Source organism: Lathamus discolor, chromosome 8 (genome assembly GCF_037157495.1).
Source record: "Lathamus discolor isolate bLatDis1 chromosome 8, bLatDis1.hap1, whole genome shotgun sequence".
NCBI lineage: Eukaryota > Metazoa > Chordata > Aves > Psittaciformes > Psittacidae > Lathamus > Lathamus discolor.
Genome location: NC_088891.1, coordinates 1,746,374 through 1,766,122, shown reverse-complemented (window position 1 = coordinate 1,766,122; position 19,749 = coordinate 1,746,374). Strand labels below are relative to the sequence as shown.

The window sequence follows — 19,749 nt, the reverse complement described above, 5'->3', positions numbered from 1 at the left end:
CATTCCCAGGCTTTATATTGGTAGAAATGAAGCATTTCCACAGGTGCCTCCGGCAGCACCAGGTTTGGCTGACCCAGGGTTGGCCAAAACAGCCAGGGAAGAGGAAGCTCCATCCGTCTGTGGATGTGTTTCAGCTGTGCGTGGTTGAAGGAGCTTGATTTCAATGGTGTTGGGGGGTGGAAGGATGCTGAGGGCCGCTTTAAGGCGATTGGGCTGCGATGCAGCTTGCTGGGGGTGCTGCAGGGGGCCCTTTAGGCAGGGGAAGGGTGCTTGGCATCACCTGCCCTGCTGCAGGAGGGGTTTGTTTCTGTAGGGGATGAAGGGAGCTTGTTTTCCGCAGCCAGACAATGTTATCTGCCCGCGTGCCTGGAGGAAGCCGGAGCAGGAAAGGGGAGTCTCTGTTTACCCATAGGAAGCTGAAGGCCAAAGTTGTTGTTCACATCGTAGATGTGGTTGGTTGGGAGCTGTTTGTGGGGCTGGAAGCCCCTCACCCCACTGCAGGGCTGTGCTATGGTGCGAGCAGGGGGCTGAGCCCCACTGCGTGTATGGGACACTGATGCCCATCACTGCAGCCAGAGGGGCTGGTACAAGGCTGCCCATGGAGGTGACAGACCCATGGCTGATCCCACAAGGAGCCTGCAGTTCTGTGTTCAACAGCACCAGAGGGACGTGGAGCTGCTGGAGCGAGGCCAGAGGAGGCCATGGAGGTGCTGCGAGGGCTGGAGCAGCTCTGCTCTGGAGCCAGGCTGAGAGAGCTGGGCTGGGGCAGCCTGGAGAAGAGAAGGCTCCTGAAGGGGAGACCTGAGAGCAGCTCCAGTGCCTAAAGGGGCTGCAGGGAACCTCGAGAGGGGCTTGGGACAAGGGCCTGTAGGGCCAGGCCAAGGGGAATGGCTTGAACCTGCCCGAGGGGAGACTGAGCTGAGCTCTTAGGCAGAAGCTCTTCCCTGGGAGGGTGCTGAGGCGCTGGCACAGGGTGCCCAGAGAAGCTGTGGCTGCCCCATCCCTGGCAGTGCTCAAGGCCAGGTTGGACACAGGGGCTTGGAGCAAGCTGCTCCAGTGGAAGGGGTCCCTGCCTGTGGCAGGGGTTGGGGCTGGAGGAGCTTTAAGGCCCCTTCCAACCCAAACCAGGCTGGGGTTCAACCCCAGGGCAGCAGCTGGCGAGCGGGTGGAGCAGGATGTGTGCTCCGGGCATCCTGCCCTGGCTCCGGCTTGGCTCAGGGTCCTGGTGGCATCTGCTCTGCCTGTGTGCTCACAGCATGGCCCATGGGAGCCCTGTGCACGTCCCCTCCATAGGGACACCTCTGTGCCAAGGCTGGGCAGAGAACAGACGCACTCATCACACGTCTGCTCTCATTGCTTCTGCTGCGCTTCAGAGCACCAGGAGGTTTCCTGCAGGGACAGCGCAGGTTTCTCTCGGTTTCTTTACACAATGAACCAATTCTCATGTCCTTGGAGCTTTTCTATCTTTAAACTGAGGGCACAGGAGCCTCCCATGCTCCGTGCTACCTATTTTTCCCTGTGAATGTCTTTCTTATCCGAATTTAGCCTGCAGGAGGCCTCCGCTTTAACCTGGAGCTGGCCAGAAAATAAAGAAGCCTGGGGCTTACAGGAAGAGCTGACACATCAGCATTGCTGCCCCATTATCCCGTGTCCTTGCGTTTGTAAAGGAGATAACAGGAGAGCAGCTGTGGGAAGCCCAGAGCTGGGATTCGGCTGGGTTTAAGCCCCTGGATCAATCAAAAAGCATCAGTGCGAGGTTTCAATGCTGGTGATGGATCGGAGGACGAACGGGGCTTGGAAACGGGGTCCTTGGACCAGCAGGAGCTTGGGAGGGGAAATAGGGATCCTGTCCCCATTGGTGCCGCTCTATTTGCCGCAAAGCCTTGGGTCGGGCCCATGGAGCGCAGCCCAAGCGGCAATTGCCGGCCCCCTCTGCCGGTTAAAGCCTGTCCTCGCCGGGGTAAAGCGCCGAAGGAAGCAGGGATCGACTCCCAGCGCCCGTGATCCAATGGCTTGAGCCTGGCTGCTGCTGCTGCTGTGGCGCTGGTGGATGCCGCAGCAAGGCTTGGGGCGGGGGGGGTCAATCTGTGCCACTTCATTGCCAAAGGCTGTGGGCATCGCCTCTGAGGGCTCTGTGCGCTGGGGAAGCTCATGCGACGGTGACCCCCGGCACAGGCAATGGGGGTGAGATGGGTCACATCTATTTCATGTAACCCCATTTCTGCCCGCACGGAAGGGGGAACTGAGATTCAAGCCTTCATCTCACCCAAACCAGCCTGAAGCGGCGGTGATTTCTTCCCCTGCTTTATGATTTCCATGGCTTAACTGGGTAACAAAAAGAGTAATGAGGCTTACACGTGGGTGTGATTATTTTATGGTGATTAACATGGTAAATCTGGGACTCTTTATCCCAAAGCAACCCTGAGCATGAGTTCGCCAGAGCCAGGGACAGCAGCACTTGGGGAAACTGAGGCACGGGCGCTGGTGCTGTTTGCTCAAGGTGTGGAGGCTGAGGGAGAGGGTGGCCAGGAGTGGTTGTAAGGGATACAAGCCCTGCTTTAGCCGGTGCTGGAGGATGCACAGAGCACATCCCATCTCCTTCCCTGCTGGAATCTCCCAGGTGCTCCTGGCTGCTCTCACTCCTGGTGTTGTGCTCCTGGAGGTGGAACCTCTGCTTCTCTCAGAGGTGCCAGAGCCTGAGCTGAGCCTTCCCAGTTTGCCTATGAGGGAGCCGGCTCTTGCCTTCGTGCTTTACTCACTGTTCCCATCCACAGGAGCAGTCAGGAAGCTTGGCAGCGTGTCCGCACCAACCAGGTTACTCCCTGCAGGACCCAGAAGCACTCGCAGACCTTTCCCATGCCTGGAACTGGTGTTTCAATGAACAACGTTGTTTGTTCCATGCATGGAGTTCTTTGGGGTTGGGTTTCTGAATGGATGAGACTCCCTGGAGCAGGTTCCAGGCAGGTCAGTTGCGTGCCCCATCCCTCGCAGGGGATGATCCCGCTGGGAACACAAGGCATAGACCAATCTGCTGAGTCTTGGCTGGCCATGAATGGCTCCCATCTGGAGGTTTGCAGTGCTGGAGGCTGGATGAGCATCCTGGCATAAGGGAGGATGCAAAGGAATAGCGGTGAGGGTGGAGAAAGGCTTGGGGCATCTCTATGTGTATTCAGCTGTGGGAGAGAAACCCCTCCAAGAGCAGCATCCTTCCACCTGCACGTGGAATTCCCTTGGGGAATCCTGTGTGCTCGGGGCAGCAAGCGCTGCCTCTTGGTGCAACACCTCCCCTTGCATCTGGGCTCTCTCCGCTCTTTGCTTCCACATCTGTGTTGCAGATGTGATGCCCAGACGGGCCCGGAGCCCTCTGCTTGCTCCTGCTTCCCAAGGGCTGAGCCTTGCTGCTCCATGGGGAGATGCTCGAGCAGCCCCGCTCCATGGCAATGGGTTTCCTGGGTCCTTGCCAAGGGTTTGTCCCTTTTCCCTGTTGCTTTCGCTGGTTCCATTTGGCTTGGCTCCTAATGAGAAGGAGGTAACCTGCGGCGACCTTCCCATGTACCGAAACCATCCAGGGATCTGCCCCAGGTCAGGGGAATCTGTGTAACTTCCTCCCCTTCGGCTCCCAGAGAGGAGAGGCCTTTAAGAACGCAGCAGTAAATGTATTTACTCTTAATCTCAGCCACTGGAGACTCGTGTGTACTCAAGGATTTCCTGGGAAACCCTCTAAATCCCCTACGGCTCAGGCAGCGCTTCCCTGATCCCTCTACAAGCTAATAAGGGATTAGGGAGCATTTGGGGGAAGCTGATGTGTGGGGAAGGGTGACCCCGGGGTGGTGGTGGGAGCTGCTTCCTTGGGGATGTTCCTTACCCAGGGACAGGCACTGGCATCGATGCTGGATGGACACTGCTGTTGTTTCTGTCCAGTGTTCCATGCACAACTGGTTTGAGGGTAGGAAACAGAAGGGCTGGGAGATGCTCTGGGTTTGGATTTCCAGGGAAGCTGGTGCAAAGCCGGGTTTAGGAAATACATGGGATCCTGGAATGGTTTGGGTTGAAGGGACCTTAAAGCTCATCCAGTTCCAACCCCCTGCCACGGGCAGGGACCCCTTCCACTACAGCAGGTCCCTTATCCATGCTCATTCATTCCCTTGCATGGGACACAGGATCGCATCCCCGTCAGCCGGTCTGTGGTGGGCACTGAACATAAGGCTCATTCCTAACTTGGGAGCTTCCTTCTAGTTAGGGCAGGTTACACCAGTTCCCCATCCGTGTGCTGCAGGTTCACCTTCCCTTCGGGGGCTGATACCTGTTAGTGTGATGGAACCCCCGTCAGGGCCAGGTTCAGCGCAGGGATGGATGAAGAGCCAGGATCCTGCTCCCACCTCCTCCTCCAGCCACCGACAGCATCGCTTTGGCTCGCTCTGAGAGCCTGAACTGTGAGGATTGTGCCCATCAGCAACAGCCTGCCTCAGATCTGAGCTGCCACCTCAGCCCTGGCCCCCGACCTGCCTCCTGCCAGCCACTGATGTGCTTTATTCCCTGCATTGACCTGGCAGCTTCACCCCAGATGAGCAAGTGATCAAAGTGCACGTTCCTGACACTATCGAGCAGCTAAAGGGGCATTTTCCTGGTTAAAGCCCCAGATTTGGCTCTTACTGGCTCTATTTTAAATCAGTTTGGGATTCCAGAGGTAAAACCAAGTGACTTAGTGACAGCTTTGCCAGGGTGACCCAAGCCTCTGGCAGCCGGTGGCTCTGGATGATGCTATGGCCATAAGGATGGTCCCTTGAGTCCCCCCAGCTCCTCATCCCTTCCAGGAGGCTTTTCTTTGCCTGGATTCCACCATCAGCACTGCAAACCCTTGGAGCATCCCATGGGAAGGGCGATACATCAAAGCCCACATCACCCATGGATTTTAATGCTTCCTTTTACTCAGAGGCAGAGACAGCCCCTCGGGAAGATGCTGTTGCATCTTCTCCCCAGGACACAGATCTCCATGCTGGGAGCCAGTGGCCCCCTGGAAAAGCGAGATCCAAGGAGGAGCAGGGCCTGACCAAGCACTGAGAGTACATGGGCTGTAACACAAAGGAAATCATTGAAGACAAACCCTTCATTGAAATACAAATGAAGCCTTCCCAACGCAGAGCCTAAAAACCAGATTTCACCCCCCAAAAAGTCAGTTTTCCACCGAACTGACTTTTCCAAAAGGGATGGAGGGGAAGACTTAGGAAAATGGTGCTTTCCACTGAGAACACCTCAACACCTAACCCCAGCATTCCCATGCAGCAACGCCGAAGCTCTGCCTCCAGCATCCCTCCTGTGAATTAATGGGATGCAAAGCACAGCTTGATCAGTTATTACATTAAGTACACCAGCAGACATCGCTTCCCCAAACGGCTCCGATTATCCAGCTTTCCCCTTATTTTCCTATTTGCATTAGCATGACATTATTAACTCGCTGTCTGGAGCAGGAATTCATGGAGCAGCTGGTAAATTCCAGGCGGACAGACCCTTTAACAGCATCAGTTAATGCACAGTCACTTTAATTCCGAGCAACCAGCCGAGTGATTCCCTTTGCCAAGTAGATTTGATGGGGTTTGTCAAAATTCATTAGGCTTTCAAGAGGACAAACACACTTTGGTTACAAGGGATAGTTTCTGACCAAGAAATCAAGAGGTTTGGGTTATAATTAAGTTGAATGCAGTGAGAATGCAGGAGATGCTGAAGCAAGGGGTGGCGCAAGGGCAGGGGTGGGTTATGCCCGAGCCCAGGGCAAATGGAAGAGGAGAAGGAGCCAAATAAAGGAAATAAAAAGGAAACCCCATGGGAATAAGGGATTCACGCTGCGGTTTCCCATTTAGTCACTCTTCGAAGGACCTTGCCAGCAGCTGTGCGTTAAGCCGCGGTGAATCCTAATCGCTGGATCCCTGATCCCTGGCTAGGAGAAGCTCAGTGACCCAGATTCCATCCCTCCTATGCGAACATGCCGGGCTCCAGCAGCTCCGACGTATTGCATGGCATGGGCTGGAAGGAGCAAATCTTCCAGGAACTTCAGCCCCTCAAAGCCCTCCCTTTGCTGGAGCAATGAGGAGCACTTGAGCTGTGTTATGTGGGGACATAACAGCCCCATGGTTCTATGCAGCCAGGGCAGAGGGGAACAATGACCCTGGTACCCCCCCAGTGATGGAGCTGGAGGTGCCCCTTTGCCCACGTTCTGAAGGCAGCAAGAACAGGCACCTATTTTTATCCCTTTAACTCGATCACAAATGACCCATATAACTGAGTCCCGGTGTTTTAAGGCCAGCCTAGTTCTTATCTTATACATGTGGGTTGTGTCCAAGGGATGACTTAGAGATGCTGCAGCGATTTGAGCAAGAACTGGCTTTTTGCTCTAATAATAAAGCTTATGGAAAGTGCTTTTAAATCAACGAAATAGGCTTGGGGAGGGTTGTGTTTCCCTGCACTTCTCAGCACCTCGAGTGATGGTTTTCTGCATCTCCATCCCTGCTCTGCCCCCGCATCCCGCGCTGCTCCGAGTTCACTGGAGCTGCCACCAACCATGCATTTGGTGGATGCCCCATCCCTGCAGACATTCAAGCCAGGCTGATGCGGTTCTGAGCAACCTGATCTGGATGAAGGCATCCCTGCTCATTGCAGGCGGCTGGAACTGGATGAGCTTTAAGGTCCCTTCCAACCCAACCCATTCTGTGATCCCATGCAGCGCTGCAGCAATTAGCAGCCACATCTCCCTGACTGATCCCAATCAACCTCCCCAGCAGCAACAGCGCAGGGGGAGCCCCTGGGCCTCATCCTGCTGCTTGGAGCCCCCCCTGCCCGCTGCCCTTCGCTGTGCACGGTGAAGGTGCAGCGTGGTACCCGCAGCACGGCTTTGTTGGTGTGAAGCGGAGCCGGGAGCTCGGTGCGGTAGGAGGTCAGTGCTGGAAGGGCCATCAAATATTTAACGGCTCTGCCGGGCTGACCTACTTTATCCTGCACGTTCCAAGCGTGCCAGCACCTCCAGGCTGCGGCACGGAGCCAGCACGGGGGAAGGAAGGGTGATGGGGTGACCCTGCAGGGTCCCTGCAACCCATCGGGGATGGGAGCCTTGATGGGAGGCTGAGCACTGTGTCCTGCTGCGGAGCTCTGCTGGGATGTCAGGACCGGATCATCCCTGAGGATTTCCATCTGTGTGGAAGGATCCCATCAAGTGGGGTGATGGCTGGGTATTAGCATCATTAAACATTAGGGTTGTTGATCCCAACGTCGCTAGGGATTTGTCCCGCAGGGTACACACGCACGCCTTGCTCAGCATTGCTTCCAAAGTTTGGGGTGAACGTACCAAATGCTTCGTGCATGGCCCGGTGGTTGATCCACCTGAGACCTGAGGGTTGGTTTGGAGCCTCTCGAGTCCCTTCCAGCCCTTTTGCCCGTGGTTTCCGATGGAAAATTCATAGGGTAAAACCAATCCCTGGCTTGGCTGGGTGTCTCCTCCAGCCAAAAGCCGCATCCCGGGATGTGCTGGGGACCTCGCTCCCCTAACGAGGCTCCAGCCTTAAAAAGACCAAATTTGCCACTTATTTTTCCTCTTTTTACAGACAGGCCGCATCGAACCGAACTACCCCAAAGTCTGTGGCCACCAGGGCAACGTGCTGGACATCAAGTGGAATCCCTTCATTGAGAACATCATCGCATCATGCTCCGAAGACACCTCGGTGAGCTCCGTGCCCCATGCACCTCCTGCCTTTAAAATACACCACTTAGGCACTGTGGGTAGGGGATGGATCAACCACCTCTGGAGCAGAGAGGGGATAAGAGGTTGCTGCAGAGCCATAGGCGCAGTCATGGTGCAGGGGCAGCTCCTTTGCTTGTCCCCAGCATCATTTCTCATCCCGGCGCTGCTCTTTCCGTGTCCCCCATGCAAATAAGCCACAGAGCTGTGCACAACGAGGGCTTTTCGTTTTCCCCAAGCCCAACAGCAATGCTGGGATTGATCCTTCTTGCTCTCGGGGACCGCAGGGGCTGCGACAGCTCTCATGGCCTGATCCATCAAGCGATGGGAGCAGAAGGCTGGGGGATGATGAATCAGATCATCTTTATATAGCTGTTAGTTATTTGCATCCTCTTGGTTTTCTGGACCCAAGTCCATCCCAAAGGCTGCATCACGAAGGAAATAAAGCCGTTGTGCAACAGAGATCAGACACCACTGCCCGTTCCGCATGGCAGAAGACAGGGTTTGGCGTGATCCAGTTCTTAACCAGTTACAAATCTGCCTCTCCTGAGCCTTAGCGTTTCACTGTATTCCCTCCTGACACCTCATCCTCCTGCAGCTCGGTATATTGGCATTTATTATTAGCTGAGAGCTTGTCAAGGAGGATATTGAGTGGGGAAAAGAGATTCAGATCATGGCCATGAATCATGGTGAGCTGTCTCCCAGCTTGAGTCATAACCTTTAGATTCAGTCGCTGGGGAATAGGAAGTGCTGGGAGGGAGGGAGAGTACTGGGGAGACTTCATGAGGATCATTAAACCTGGGAAGTTCAGTTAATTTCCCCCCTGTCCTATGGGGCTCATGGCTCCTGGTGTGACCCCATGCCCAGGGTGCTGCTAACGGGTGGGTTCTGCACCTTTGGGCTTTCCCCACTCTCTTCTAGGAGGTGTAAGGAGGTTCAGGCCAACATTATCAAAGGGAGGATGCTCGGGTGCCCATGGAGTCTGAGCTGCAGGAAACGGAGCATTTGGATGCTCTTTGTCACTGCTGGTCCCAGGTTGGGGACACCACTGCAGGGGGAGCACGGTGATGCTGCCGACCCATCCTGCTCCAGACTCCTGCTTCCCTCCATACTGCCCTGCACGGAGAGGACAACCCGTGCAGCCTCATCCCTGGGGCATCACTGTGGATCTACCCTCTCCAAGGGGGTGATGAGGATTTTATGGCTCTATATTAACGGCTGTGGTTAGATGCTGCCTCACAGGAGGGGATCGCTCCCATGGGCCACCCGGGTTATTGCTCTGCTTGAAACCCTTCCTGTCGTTATTCCTGTTGTTATCGCCTCACTGTCAAATCTGTATCCATTCAGACTGGTTTGGATAAAGGCACCGGTCCTCTCCTGATGCTCTCCCATGGGATACCACGGGATATTTGTCCTTGTGGCACAATTATCACCCTCCTTGTGCTCTCCCCCTGCGGGAGACCAGACCACAGGGGGACCAGATCAACCTCAGGACATCCATTAGGCTGCAGGATGATGCTGCTGGCATTGGGGCACTGCAGGGATGCAGCAGCTTAGAGCTCCCCTGGGCGGGTGTCGGGGTCATCTCGAGGCTCCCAAACCCATCCCGGTGCCTGACCCATCCCATCCCATCCCATCCTACTGTAGGTGCGGATCTGGGAGATCCCCGAGGGCGGCCTGAAGAGGAACATGACAGAGGCCGTCCTGGAGCTGTATGGGCACAGCCGGCGCGTCGGTCTCGTGGAGTGGCACCCAACCACCAACAACATCCTCTTCAGCGCTGGCTATGACTATAAGGTGAGTCCTGCCCAGCCCCATTCCTGCTGCCCGGGGCTGCCCTTGCAAAGGATTTCCCTGCCTGTGGCATGGGACGCAGCAGGATCCTGCTCACTGGAATAGAATGGCCCAGTGTCTGCAGCAGAAGGAGCCTTCTCGTACCCCGTCATAGGAGCAAGGACTCCCTTGGCCTGTCCCTACAGGCCCTTGTCCAAAGCCCCTCTCCAGGTTTTCTGGAGCCCCTTTAGGCACTGGAGCTGCTCTAAGGGCTCTGGATCCCATCCCTTCCCTCCGGCGTGTCCAGCTCAGTGCCATTGGCAAACTCAGTGAGGGCGCAGCACAAGCTGCAGCTTCAGGGCAGCCCTGGATGGAGGGGAAGGGGCTCTGTGGGTGACGATGGAGCAACTCCAGCCACAACAGGAGGTATCGGGATGCCCGAGGCAGATGTGGGGGCTGCAGGAGGGGTCGGGTGGTCTCCAGGAGCGGAGACACAAGGATAACGTCCCTGCTTTGCACAGGTCCTCATCTGGAACCTGGACGTGGGGGAGCCGGTGAAGATGATCGACTGCCACAAGGACGTCATCCTCTGCATGTCCTTCAACACGGACGGCAGCCTCCTGGCCACCACCTGCAAGGACAAGAAGCTGCGGGTGGTGGAGCCGCGCTCCGGCAGGGTCCTGCAGGTGGGTGATGTGAGAGGCAGGGGATGCATGGGGATGGAAATGGGATCCAGGGGAGGAATCACACTGAAATGGGTTGAAATATCTGTACTCGTGATGTGCTGTTTGGGGGGGTCAGGGTCCGCAGGTAACTGCTGTGCGGAGGGGACAGTCCCATCCCAAGCACAGGAGCTGGGAGCTTTTATTGATTGCGGGTTGGTGAGGAGTAGTAGAAATTAGGGGATGGTGGCGCAGAAAGTGCCTGAAGGGGCCAACAGGAAAGCTGGAGAGGGGCTTGGGACAAGGGCCTGTAGGGACAGGCCAAGGGGAATGGCTTGAACCTGCCCGAGGGGAGACTGAGCTGAGCTCTTAGGCAGAAGCTCTTCCCTGGGAGGGTGCTGAGGCGCTGGCACAGGGTGCCCAGAGAAGCCGTGGCTGCCCCATCCCTGGCAGTGCTCAAGGCCAGGTTGGACACAGGGGCTTGGAGCAAGCTGCTCCAGTGGAAGGGGTCCCTGCCCTGGCAGGGGTTGGGGCTGGAGGGGCTTTAAGGTCCCTTCCAGCCCAACCCATGCCTTGGTTCCATGCCCTTGGTTCCATGCCCTTGGTTCCATACCCTTGGTTCCATACCCTTGGTTCCATGCCCTTGGTTCCATGCCCTTGGTCCCATACCCTTGGTTCCATGCCCTTGGTCCCATGCCCTTGGTCCCATACCCTTGGTCCCATACCCTTGGTTCCATGCCCTTGGTCCCATACCCTTGGTCCCATACCCTTGGTTCCACACCTAACACGGACGGCGCTGCTGTGCTGCAGGAGGCGAGCTGCAAGAACCACCGCGTGAACCGGGTGGTGTTCCTGGGCAGCACCAAGCGGCTGCTCACCACCGGGGTGTCGCGCTGGAACACGCGGCAGATCGCGCTCTGGGACCAGGTGGGTGCCAGGACCCCCCCAGCCCCAGCCCCCGGCCATGGCTGCTCAATAAAGGGCTTTTTCCTCTGCTGCAGGAAGACCTGACCATGCCCTTGATAGAGGAGGAGATTGACGGGCTCTCGGGGCTCCTCTTCCCCTTCTATGATGCTGACACCCACATGCTGTACTTGGCTGGCAAGGTACGGGCTGTGCATCCCATCCCATCGCTGCGGCATCTCCTGGGGAGGTGAAAGGGCTTCTCTCCAGCGTGGTGGGATAAGAACCCTCCCCGGAGCAGGGCTGTGCTGAGCCCCCAGCAGAGCGTTATGCAGCTCTTTGGCCACTAAAGCCTAGTTTGGAGAGGTGCCCACCGCTGCTGAACGGGTGGTGATGCATCCCTCCGGGTGATGCAGGGCTGCAGCACCCGCAGCTTGTATTTCCCTAAGGATGGGGGTTGTTACCACGGGCTTTATTCAATCTCATGTGTCCCAAACCATCCCTCTTCCCTGCTCCAGGGTGACGGGAACATTCGCTATTACGAGATCGGCTCGGAAAAGCCCTACCTGAGTTATCTCATGGAGTTTCGCTCCCCGGCCCCGCAGAAAGGACTGGGTAAGGATGGTCCTGAATGTGCAAAAGGCGGCTGACGAGAGGTGCTTTGTCCTGAATAAAAGCTGCTCATCCCTTTCCCAATGTCCCCGGGGTGGCCAAGGTCTGTGCCCCGTGTCCTCAATGTGATGGTAGCAGGGATTGATCCATTGAAGACCTGGAGAAGACGGGTGTTTGGGGTGCTCGGTGCTGGGGAGGCGGATGGGTCCCGGCTGGGTGCAGCACCCCTGCTTATGCCTGTGCCTCCTGGCAGGGGTGATGCCCAAGTACGGGCTGGACGTGTCGGCCTGCGAGGTCTTCCGGTTCTACAAGCTCATCACGCTCAAGGGGCTGATCGAGCCCATCTCCATGATCGTGCCGAGGAGGGTGAGTCCCTTGGGGGGTCCAATGCAAGTCAGGTGGGATGGGGATGGCCCCATTGTGCTGCTTCACTGACCGGTCTGGTGGCTGGGTCTTAGACCCCCTGTGGTTATGATGGGATTCCCAAGGGGGGTTACTCAAGGCTCAATAGGAATGATTTTAGGAAATCCCCATCCCTGGCAGTGCCCAAGGCCAGGTTGAACACAGGGGCTTGGAGCAAGCTGCTCCAGTGGAAGGGGTCCCTGCCCGTGGCAGGGGTTGGAACTGGGTGAGCTTTAAGGTCCCTTCTAACCCAAATCATTCCATAATCCTATGAAATTCCTCTCTGTGTTGCTCCTGGCCTTGCTGCCATTGCCTTGTCCAAAATCAGCTTGGCCCATTGGGATGGGTACCAAGGGGCTTGTCTCACGTGAGGTTGGGGGGTGTTTCTGGTGAAGCATCTCCGAGCTGGAGCAGGGTTTGGTCCTGGAGCTGGAGCAGGGTTTGGTCCTGGAGCAGGAGCAGGGTTTGGTCCTGGAGCAGGAGCAGGGTTTGGTCCCGGAGCTGGAGCAGGGTTTGGTCCCAGCGCTGGAGCAGGGTTTGGTGTTTGCCACCCCAGATCTGCTGGGATTCCTCATCTAAATTAGCGATGCAAACCCCAGTTCATCACCTCCCGCTGCCCTGGGCGAAGAGGATTAAGCACAACCACGTGCAGCACCATTAGGATGTGCAGGTTAAGCTGAGCAGTCACAAAGGAGGTGGCTTTTCCTTCCCTCTGTTTGCAGTCAGAGACGTACCAAGAGGACATCTACCCCATGACCCCGGGGACGGAGCCAGCCCTCACTCCGGATGAATGGCTCAGCGGGGTCAACCGAGGTAAAGCCACGGATGTTGTGCTTGGGGGTGACAAGGGATGAGGGATGGGACCACGGCCCCCCCCCGACTTCCTTCCCCCCCATTCTGCTCCACACAGATCCCATCCTGATATCGCTGAAGGAGGGCTACAAGAAGACATCCAGAATTGTCTTTAAGGCACCGGTGAAGGCGAAGAGGAGCGTCCTTGTTAATGGCATAGACCTCCTGGAGAACGTGCCGCCGCGGACGGAGAATGAGGTAGGGCAGCATGGGATGGGGATGGGGATAGCCGTGGACGGTCACTGATGGGATGGGGATGCGTTTCCTGGAAAGCCACCGCTCTGCACGTCCCAAACAGCACCTGGGCACTGTGTTTCCTTGTGGCTTGAAGCCTCCAGCTTCACGTTCACCACAGAGCACCCAAAGGAGCGGCGTTCAGCTCCCAAACGAGCTCTTTTTGACTTAAAACCCTCTGGGGACAACATACGGAGGCGCTGCGGAAGCATCAAGTCCCGGAAGGAATCCGTTTTGCTGGAGCTGGGGTGGCACATTGCGTGTGTGGGGTATCCCCATGCTGGAGGGCGATGTATTGAAGCCGAGCGAGCGGCAGCTCAAGTTGTATTGCAGAAGGAGCTGAGTTGTGAGGCGGCTCCGGGGGGGGCTGTCAGGAAGGTGAAGCCCCAGGGCCGGTCCCTCCAGCTCCATCCATTCCCTTCCAGCTCCTCCGGATGTTCTTCCGGCAGCAGGACGAGATCCGGCGGCTGAAGGAAGAGCTCTCGCAGAAGGACATCCAGGTCCGGCAGCTCCACCTGACCCTCAAGAACCTGCGGAACAACCCCAAGAACAATTAACTGGCAGGGCTGTTTTCTAAACGAACTGCCTCTGTTTATACTCGCTCTTTACTCTCCCTGTACCCACTCACACCCCACATGAGCCACAACCAAGTGACCTGCCGAGAGCCCGCAAAGCTAACTGGAAATAACGTCCTCCTCGTCCCGTCTAGCACTAAAACTGCTTTAACCGAGAGCTACTGCATGAGAGGCGGCCGGGGGGTCCCCGCGAGCCCCCGGGCCATGAGCTTGGAGTAAGTAGTGGAGCCGCATCCCCTCCGTCGGGATGAGCCGGCACGGGGAGAGCGCGAAGCTTCGTTGCTGTTCGTGTGTTTCCTATGCAAAGATGCGAGGGCGGGCGCAGAACTGGAACAGGGGTGGGAAGGGCTTCGGTCACAAACACAGGGTGGGATGTGGGCACCCTTCCCATGGCAGCGGCTGTGGAACAGCTCCGGCACAGCCAGGCTTGGGTGAGCATCACAGCCTGCGCAACGGAGTCGCTCCACGTGTGTGTGCGTGCATCCATGCACATGCACTGCGTCCTTAACCCCCGGAGAGGCTGGGCTCCCAAACAGAGAGGGGGTTTTGCTCCCTGTGTCTCTGCAAAGAGGGACTCATCGTCCTCCTGCCCACTGCCAGTGCCGTGGGGAGGGGGACAGACGTCACCCAGCTCACGCTGAGGGTGATGGTACCCAAGGGATGGATGCAGTGGTGCGGAGCTGTGCGGGGTGGGTTCAGCACGCCTGTACAATCAGTGGTTTGTGGATGAGCACAGGAATGACACCAAATACTGCTGGTTTACCTAGATATATATATAGATATATATATATATTCACTAAACTAAGTTGCTGAACTGCCCAGCACCACCAGTGCGATGGATTCTCCTCCCCATTAATTCACCCTGTGCCCGCACCCGCTGCTCCCCCCTCTTTACATGTGCTGTCATTGCCTATTATTTATGCTACCACGGAATAGTGATGAAATAAAATGTTTTCAAGATACCAAACCCTTGCCTGCTCCTTCCTTTCCTTGCCAAGGGCTGGCCCCCACCCGAGAGAGGGTGGTGGGACCTAAAAGGGCACTTTTGGGTGCGCATAGAGGTGGATGCTGCTTCTGCTGCAGCAGCTCCTCTGGGCTGGGAGGTCCCCGCAGCACAGACTGATGCTGGCTGGATGCTCGGGGTGATGCTGTGGGCTGCACAGGAGTTAGGGGTGAGGCACAAGGAGCACAAGCACTGATTGTGCAGGGAAGGAGGTGCTGCCACGGGCAGGGACCCCTTCCACTGGAGCAGCTTGCTCCAAGCCCCTGTGTCCAACCTGGCCTTGAGCACTGCCAGGGATGGGGCAGCCACAGCTTCTCTGGGCACCCTGTGCCAGCGCCTCAGCACCCTCACAGGGAAGAGCTTCTGCCCAAGAGCTCATCTCAGTCTCCCCTCAGGCAGGGTAAAACCATTCCCCTTGGCCTGCCCCTGCAGGCCCTACTGAAGAAGTCTGCACCCATCTTTCTTATAACCCCCCCTAGGCATAGATTGACCCCAAATTTGAGGTGGTTCTGCTGCCAGAGCAAGCAAGAAGGCAGCACGAGGGCTGCTCAGGTGGAAATAGAGCTTTAAGCTTTATTTCCCCTTGTATCCAGGCACTGAGGACTGTGTTATCACCTGGTGTCGGGTCTGGAGTTTCCTGCTTTTATCCCATCTCATAACTGGGAGGAGAAAGCACTGCAGAAGCACAGCTCAGCTGCTTTGTGCAGAGCAGCAGCGGCTCAGCTGAGGTTACTGATGTCTTACGGCCTCAGTCACAGAGGTGTGTTGGGACCTCCTGCACTACATCATCTCCTGTAAAAGAAGAGCCAAGGTTTCTCCAAAGCCCCTTGAATCAATGCACAATGAACCCAATGACAGCGGGGTGATCAACGAGCCAGCTCCAGCCCTGCAAACAGCAGCACAAGGCTGGTGGTGCTGTGGGCAGGGGATGTGCTGGGGTGGGGATGTAGGATGCTGTCCCGTGGGCTCTGGGTGGGCTTCGGCGTGCAGGGAACAGCAGCCACACGTGCTCATGGGGCTGCCGAAACCTTTGGGATGCATCCAAAATCCGTGGTGCTCTTCCCAAGGAAAACCCTGGCCCAGGTTCCTGCTGCTCCTCTTGGACCGTTCCGCTTGCTCCTGGCTTTCCCAGCGTTTCCTCCTGCACCATCCGGATGCTATTTAAGCAGAAAAGACCCATTTTGGGGGCACTAGATACATCAGATTTTAGCCCTGAACTCCCTGCACCGCTGGAACTTTATGACTCGAGCACAGCACAGGGCCCCATCAGCTGGGTGCAACCCTGCATCGCTGCAGGGGCCTGCTGCATCACCCCTGCTCCTGGAGCTTTTGGGCTACTTGGGAACCCTGAGACCTGCTCCAGCCCTGCCCCATGTCCCTGCCCTTCGCCCCTGATGAACCTGAGGTTCTGATGCGTTTTAGATGCTTCTGGGTACTTTTCCAGGGTCTAAATGAGACCAAGAGGTCTGTAACCTCCTGCTTTCCCCCTCCCATCCTTCCTGCAGACATTCTAGATCCTTTCAAGCCTCCCCCCTTCCCCTTCCTCCTGCAGAGCCCCCCACGCTTCCCAGGACCAGCTCCTCCAGGAGCTTTACCCAGCCTCCGTAATCCACACACATCCCATTTATCTGCAGCATTCCCCAAGCCGTCCCCATCCAAACCCAGGCTGAGGTCTCACCCTTCCTGTCCTGCTGCTAACTGCAACCACCTCCCATCCCAGCGGGCATCTTCAGGGATAAGGAAAGGGACAAGGCTTCAAGAGCTCAGCTGCCCGCAGCAAACAGCCCCTTCCTCTTTCCAGCTATGGGGTGATTTATCCCCTGCTCTGCTTTTCCCTTCCGTGTTCCTGCTGTCCCTCTGTGCTCATCCTTATCAACCTGACCTACTTTCGGCTTCCTGGAGGGTTCTGCTTTGTTCGCCGCTCGGCCCCCTCGTATGCTTCCGAGCCGTGGGATCAGTGTTAATTCTCTGCTTTCCAGTGTCTTGAAGAGATGAAAACACCCCTGAACCTGCAGATGAAGACACAAAATCAGGGCTACAATGGGCCGAATGCGGAGGAGAAGCCCCCATGGGGGTTGCTTTAATGAAATTGGGAGTTTCCCATCAATTTGCTGAGGATGATGCTGCTTCCTCCTTTTTCTGACACACTTAAAAGCAAGGGGAGCTTTGCTCTCACAGAACTCGGTTCCAGGCACGCACCCAGGGACCCCCCATGCGAAAAGCATGAAGCATTTTCACAGATTCAGTGCATCTTTAGGAATTCTGCTGCTTTCGGACCTAAATCCCTAGGATCCGGGGATGCTCAGAGAGCCGAGGTCTCCAGAATCAACTTCACCATCCCCTCCCGGAGGCTTTTAAACACCAAAAGGGGAATTCGGTGTAGAAACGGAGCTCCAAAAGGATTTGTGTCCTGGTGAGCGCTGGCTACGTGCCACGTGCCCCATCACCCTACCTGCCTGATGACAGCGCTTGGACATAGCTTCAGACAGATGTGGTGCTCCAGATGTGCCGCAGCATCCGTAACGGTTCAGCAGGGAAACAGGGTGCCACAGGCCCCTGGTGTTTCCTGAACAGCACTGGGAAACCACACTAAGTACTTACAGCAAAGCTGTGGTGCTGGAGCAGGGAGCGCTGGTGGTCCTCATGGAAGGATGTGCAGGGTGAAGCACTCGCCCGGTGCTGCCTCTGCTGCCACCTCCTTTCTCTGCACACGTTTGGCAAGTGCCAAGCGCAATGGCAAAATAAAACCTCCAAAGAGAGAGCTCGAGTCTTGCCAAAAGGTTCTTCAATGGGTTTTTATTGGCTCTGAGCAGAAGGAGCAGAAGCAGCGGTGACAGCAAGCAGCTGACAGCAGAGAAAGCACACGGTGATGTTATTGGAACCAAGTGCGAATCACAGAGTCCCAAATCGGCTTGGGTTGGAAGGGACCTTAAAGCCCATCCAGCCCCAACCCCTGCCACGGGCAGGGACCCCTTCCACTGGAGCAGCTTGCTCCAAGCCCCTGTGTCCAACCTGGCCTTGAGCACTGCCAGGGATGGGGCAGCCACAGCTTCACTGGGCACCCTGTGCCAGCGCCTCAGCACCCTCCCAGGGAAGAGCTTCTGCCTAAGAGCTCAGCTCAGTCTCCCCTCGGGCAGGTTCAAGCCATTCCCCTTGGCCTGTCCCTACAGGCCCTTGTCCCAAGCCCCTCTCCAGGTTCCCTGTAGGCACTGGAGCTGCTCGGGGGGATTTTAATCCTCCCTCTGTGATTCGTGCAGTGAATCAGGGCACTGCTGCTGCCTGCCAGGAGGATGAGGGCTGCCGCGAGCGAAGCTGTGGGCTGTGCAGGGCCACTGCTTCCCTTGCAGGAAGCGCTGTCATTGCAGCAGGGAGGAGGAGAGCTTTCGAGATGGAGGTGGGAGGAATTATTTGCATGAGCAGGAGAGAGCAGCAAGCTGGGACATGGAGGGAGAGCACTGCTGCCTGCCCTGGCCTCTCCGGGCACAGGGAAAGCATCACGGGGCTTGTCTCAGGTGTATGAGCACATTGCCTTCAGTAACAAAGGCCAATGTGACCTCCAGGAAGCTGGGCATCAGGATGAGCTCCATGCAGCTGGATCACTAACCAGGTCTCGTTTTTAAGTACCCTGCTGTACATTTCTTCCTTTAATGTGGACTGGAAATCCTCCATCGCCTCGTTCCTAGGGTGAAGTCTGTAACCGTGAGAGATGCCCGCATTTCGGCACGGGATGATTCGCTCTTACTGCAACATCAGGTATCTTTAAAGAGAACTGGCAGAGATTCTTGGTTGAAGCAGGGATTGCTCCGCAGAGGACCAGGGCAGTGATTTAACATCCACCAAAGCATCGCAGGGCAGGGGGAGACCCTCCTCTGTCACTAAGGAATCCACTTTAGGTATGGATGGTCAGTTGTTGCAACCAGCCGGTACCCCCTTGGGCAAAAGGATGAAGGAACAGCTTTTCCCATCACAAATCCGGAGTTTTAAGGATAATACCATTTAAACTGGTGGTGGGGACCTGCTGCAGAGCCCAGCCTTGCCTCACCAGAGCCAGCAGCCATCTCCTCTTGCATAACTGGATAATGCTGACAATGATTTGGGCTTAAGAGGCCATCCTGACCTTCAGCAGCATGCCCGCTCTTGCTCTAAGCACCACAAACAGCTCGGGTACAAGAAAGCATCATCAAATCGACCACAGAGAAGCCATCCCTAGGGTGCCAAAATGCAAACACCCAGGCCATTATGCTATTAAGACTATATAGATTTGCAGTGCCCATACATTCAGTTCGGCACGTAACAGTTGGGACTGAGAGCATCTTAGTCTCTGCCTGCACACATCGACCCGCAAAGCCCCAGCAGGACATTTGAGGTGCTCGGAACAGGTTCAGAACAGCAAGACAAAACAAAGCACCCCAGGAACAAGCTTGTGCCAGCCCCAGGCTGCAGCACGACCAGGGCTCCTCACACTACTGCACAGTTAAAGGGCAAACTGAGAGCAGAAAGCAAAGCGACACAAACCCTGGCATCTGAAGGAGCTGCTCTCCCCCACTACTCATTCCTGACACTATTCCTACCTGGGTTTTCCTGCTGAGCTGTTATAAAACACCGGGGCTTGGGTTTTATCCAGGAGTTGGGAAGTTGCTAAGCATCGCTGCGAGTTGCCAAGTACCTTCAGCCAGAGCTTACGTATGCAACAGAGCACTCAGGATAACAAGCCCTTGGTTCTCAGCAGAAGACTGCACTTACACGCTACAGAACATGGGGTAACTATGAAATGACCCACATTGGGCAAGCCTCCTGGTTGTTTTCAGTAGCAGAAGTGACTCAGTTTCCCCCTTTCCCAACACAAGGAGTCAAAACCTTGCTGTTCATCAGGTACCTGCCTCCCCTCTTCCCCCTCTCTCATCATTCAGGTGGATTAGGGCTCCAGCAGAACTGAACAGGGAACGGGACTCTGCTTCGCACGCAGTAAATACCATGCATGGATACGTCTCTGGGATGTGGAGAGGC

At 56.3% G+C, this 19,749-nt stretch overlaps 1 protein-coding gene across 2 annotated transcripts in view; it reads left to right on the top strand.

The window, feature by feature from the left end:
• The window catches only part of CORO2B (coronin 2B), a 35,159-nt gene extending 20,453 nt beyond the window's left edge, over positions 1-14,706 (top strand). For both annotated transcript variants that reach the window (XM_065688593.1, XM_065688595.1), the window contains 10 exons: positions 7,593-7,709; positions 9,374-9,523; positions 10,021-10,185; positions 10,972-11,088; positions 11,163-11,267; positions 11,583-11,679; positions 11,930-12,042; positions 12,801-12,891; positions 12,989-13,128; positions 13,590-14,706. In XM_065688593.1, the coding sequence (XP_065544665.1) occupies positions 7,593-7,709; positions 9,374-9,523; positions 10,021-10,185; positions 10,972-11,088; positions 11,163-11,267; positions 11,583-11,679; positions 11,930-12,042; positions 12,801-12,891; positions 12,989-13,128; positions 13,590-13,721 (1,227 nt within the window). In that variant the 3' untranslated portion in view covers positions 13,722-14,706. The remainder of the gene's footprint in view (positions 1-7,592; positions 7,710-9,373; positions 9,524-10,020; positions 10,186-10,971; positions 11,089-11,162; positions 11,268-11,582; positions 11,680-11,929; positions 12,043-12,800; positions 12,892-12,988; positions 13,129-13,589) is intronic.
• The last annotated feature ends 5,043 nt before the right edge of the window (positions 14,707-19,749 follow it).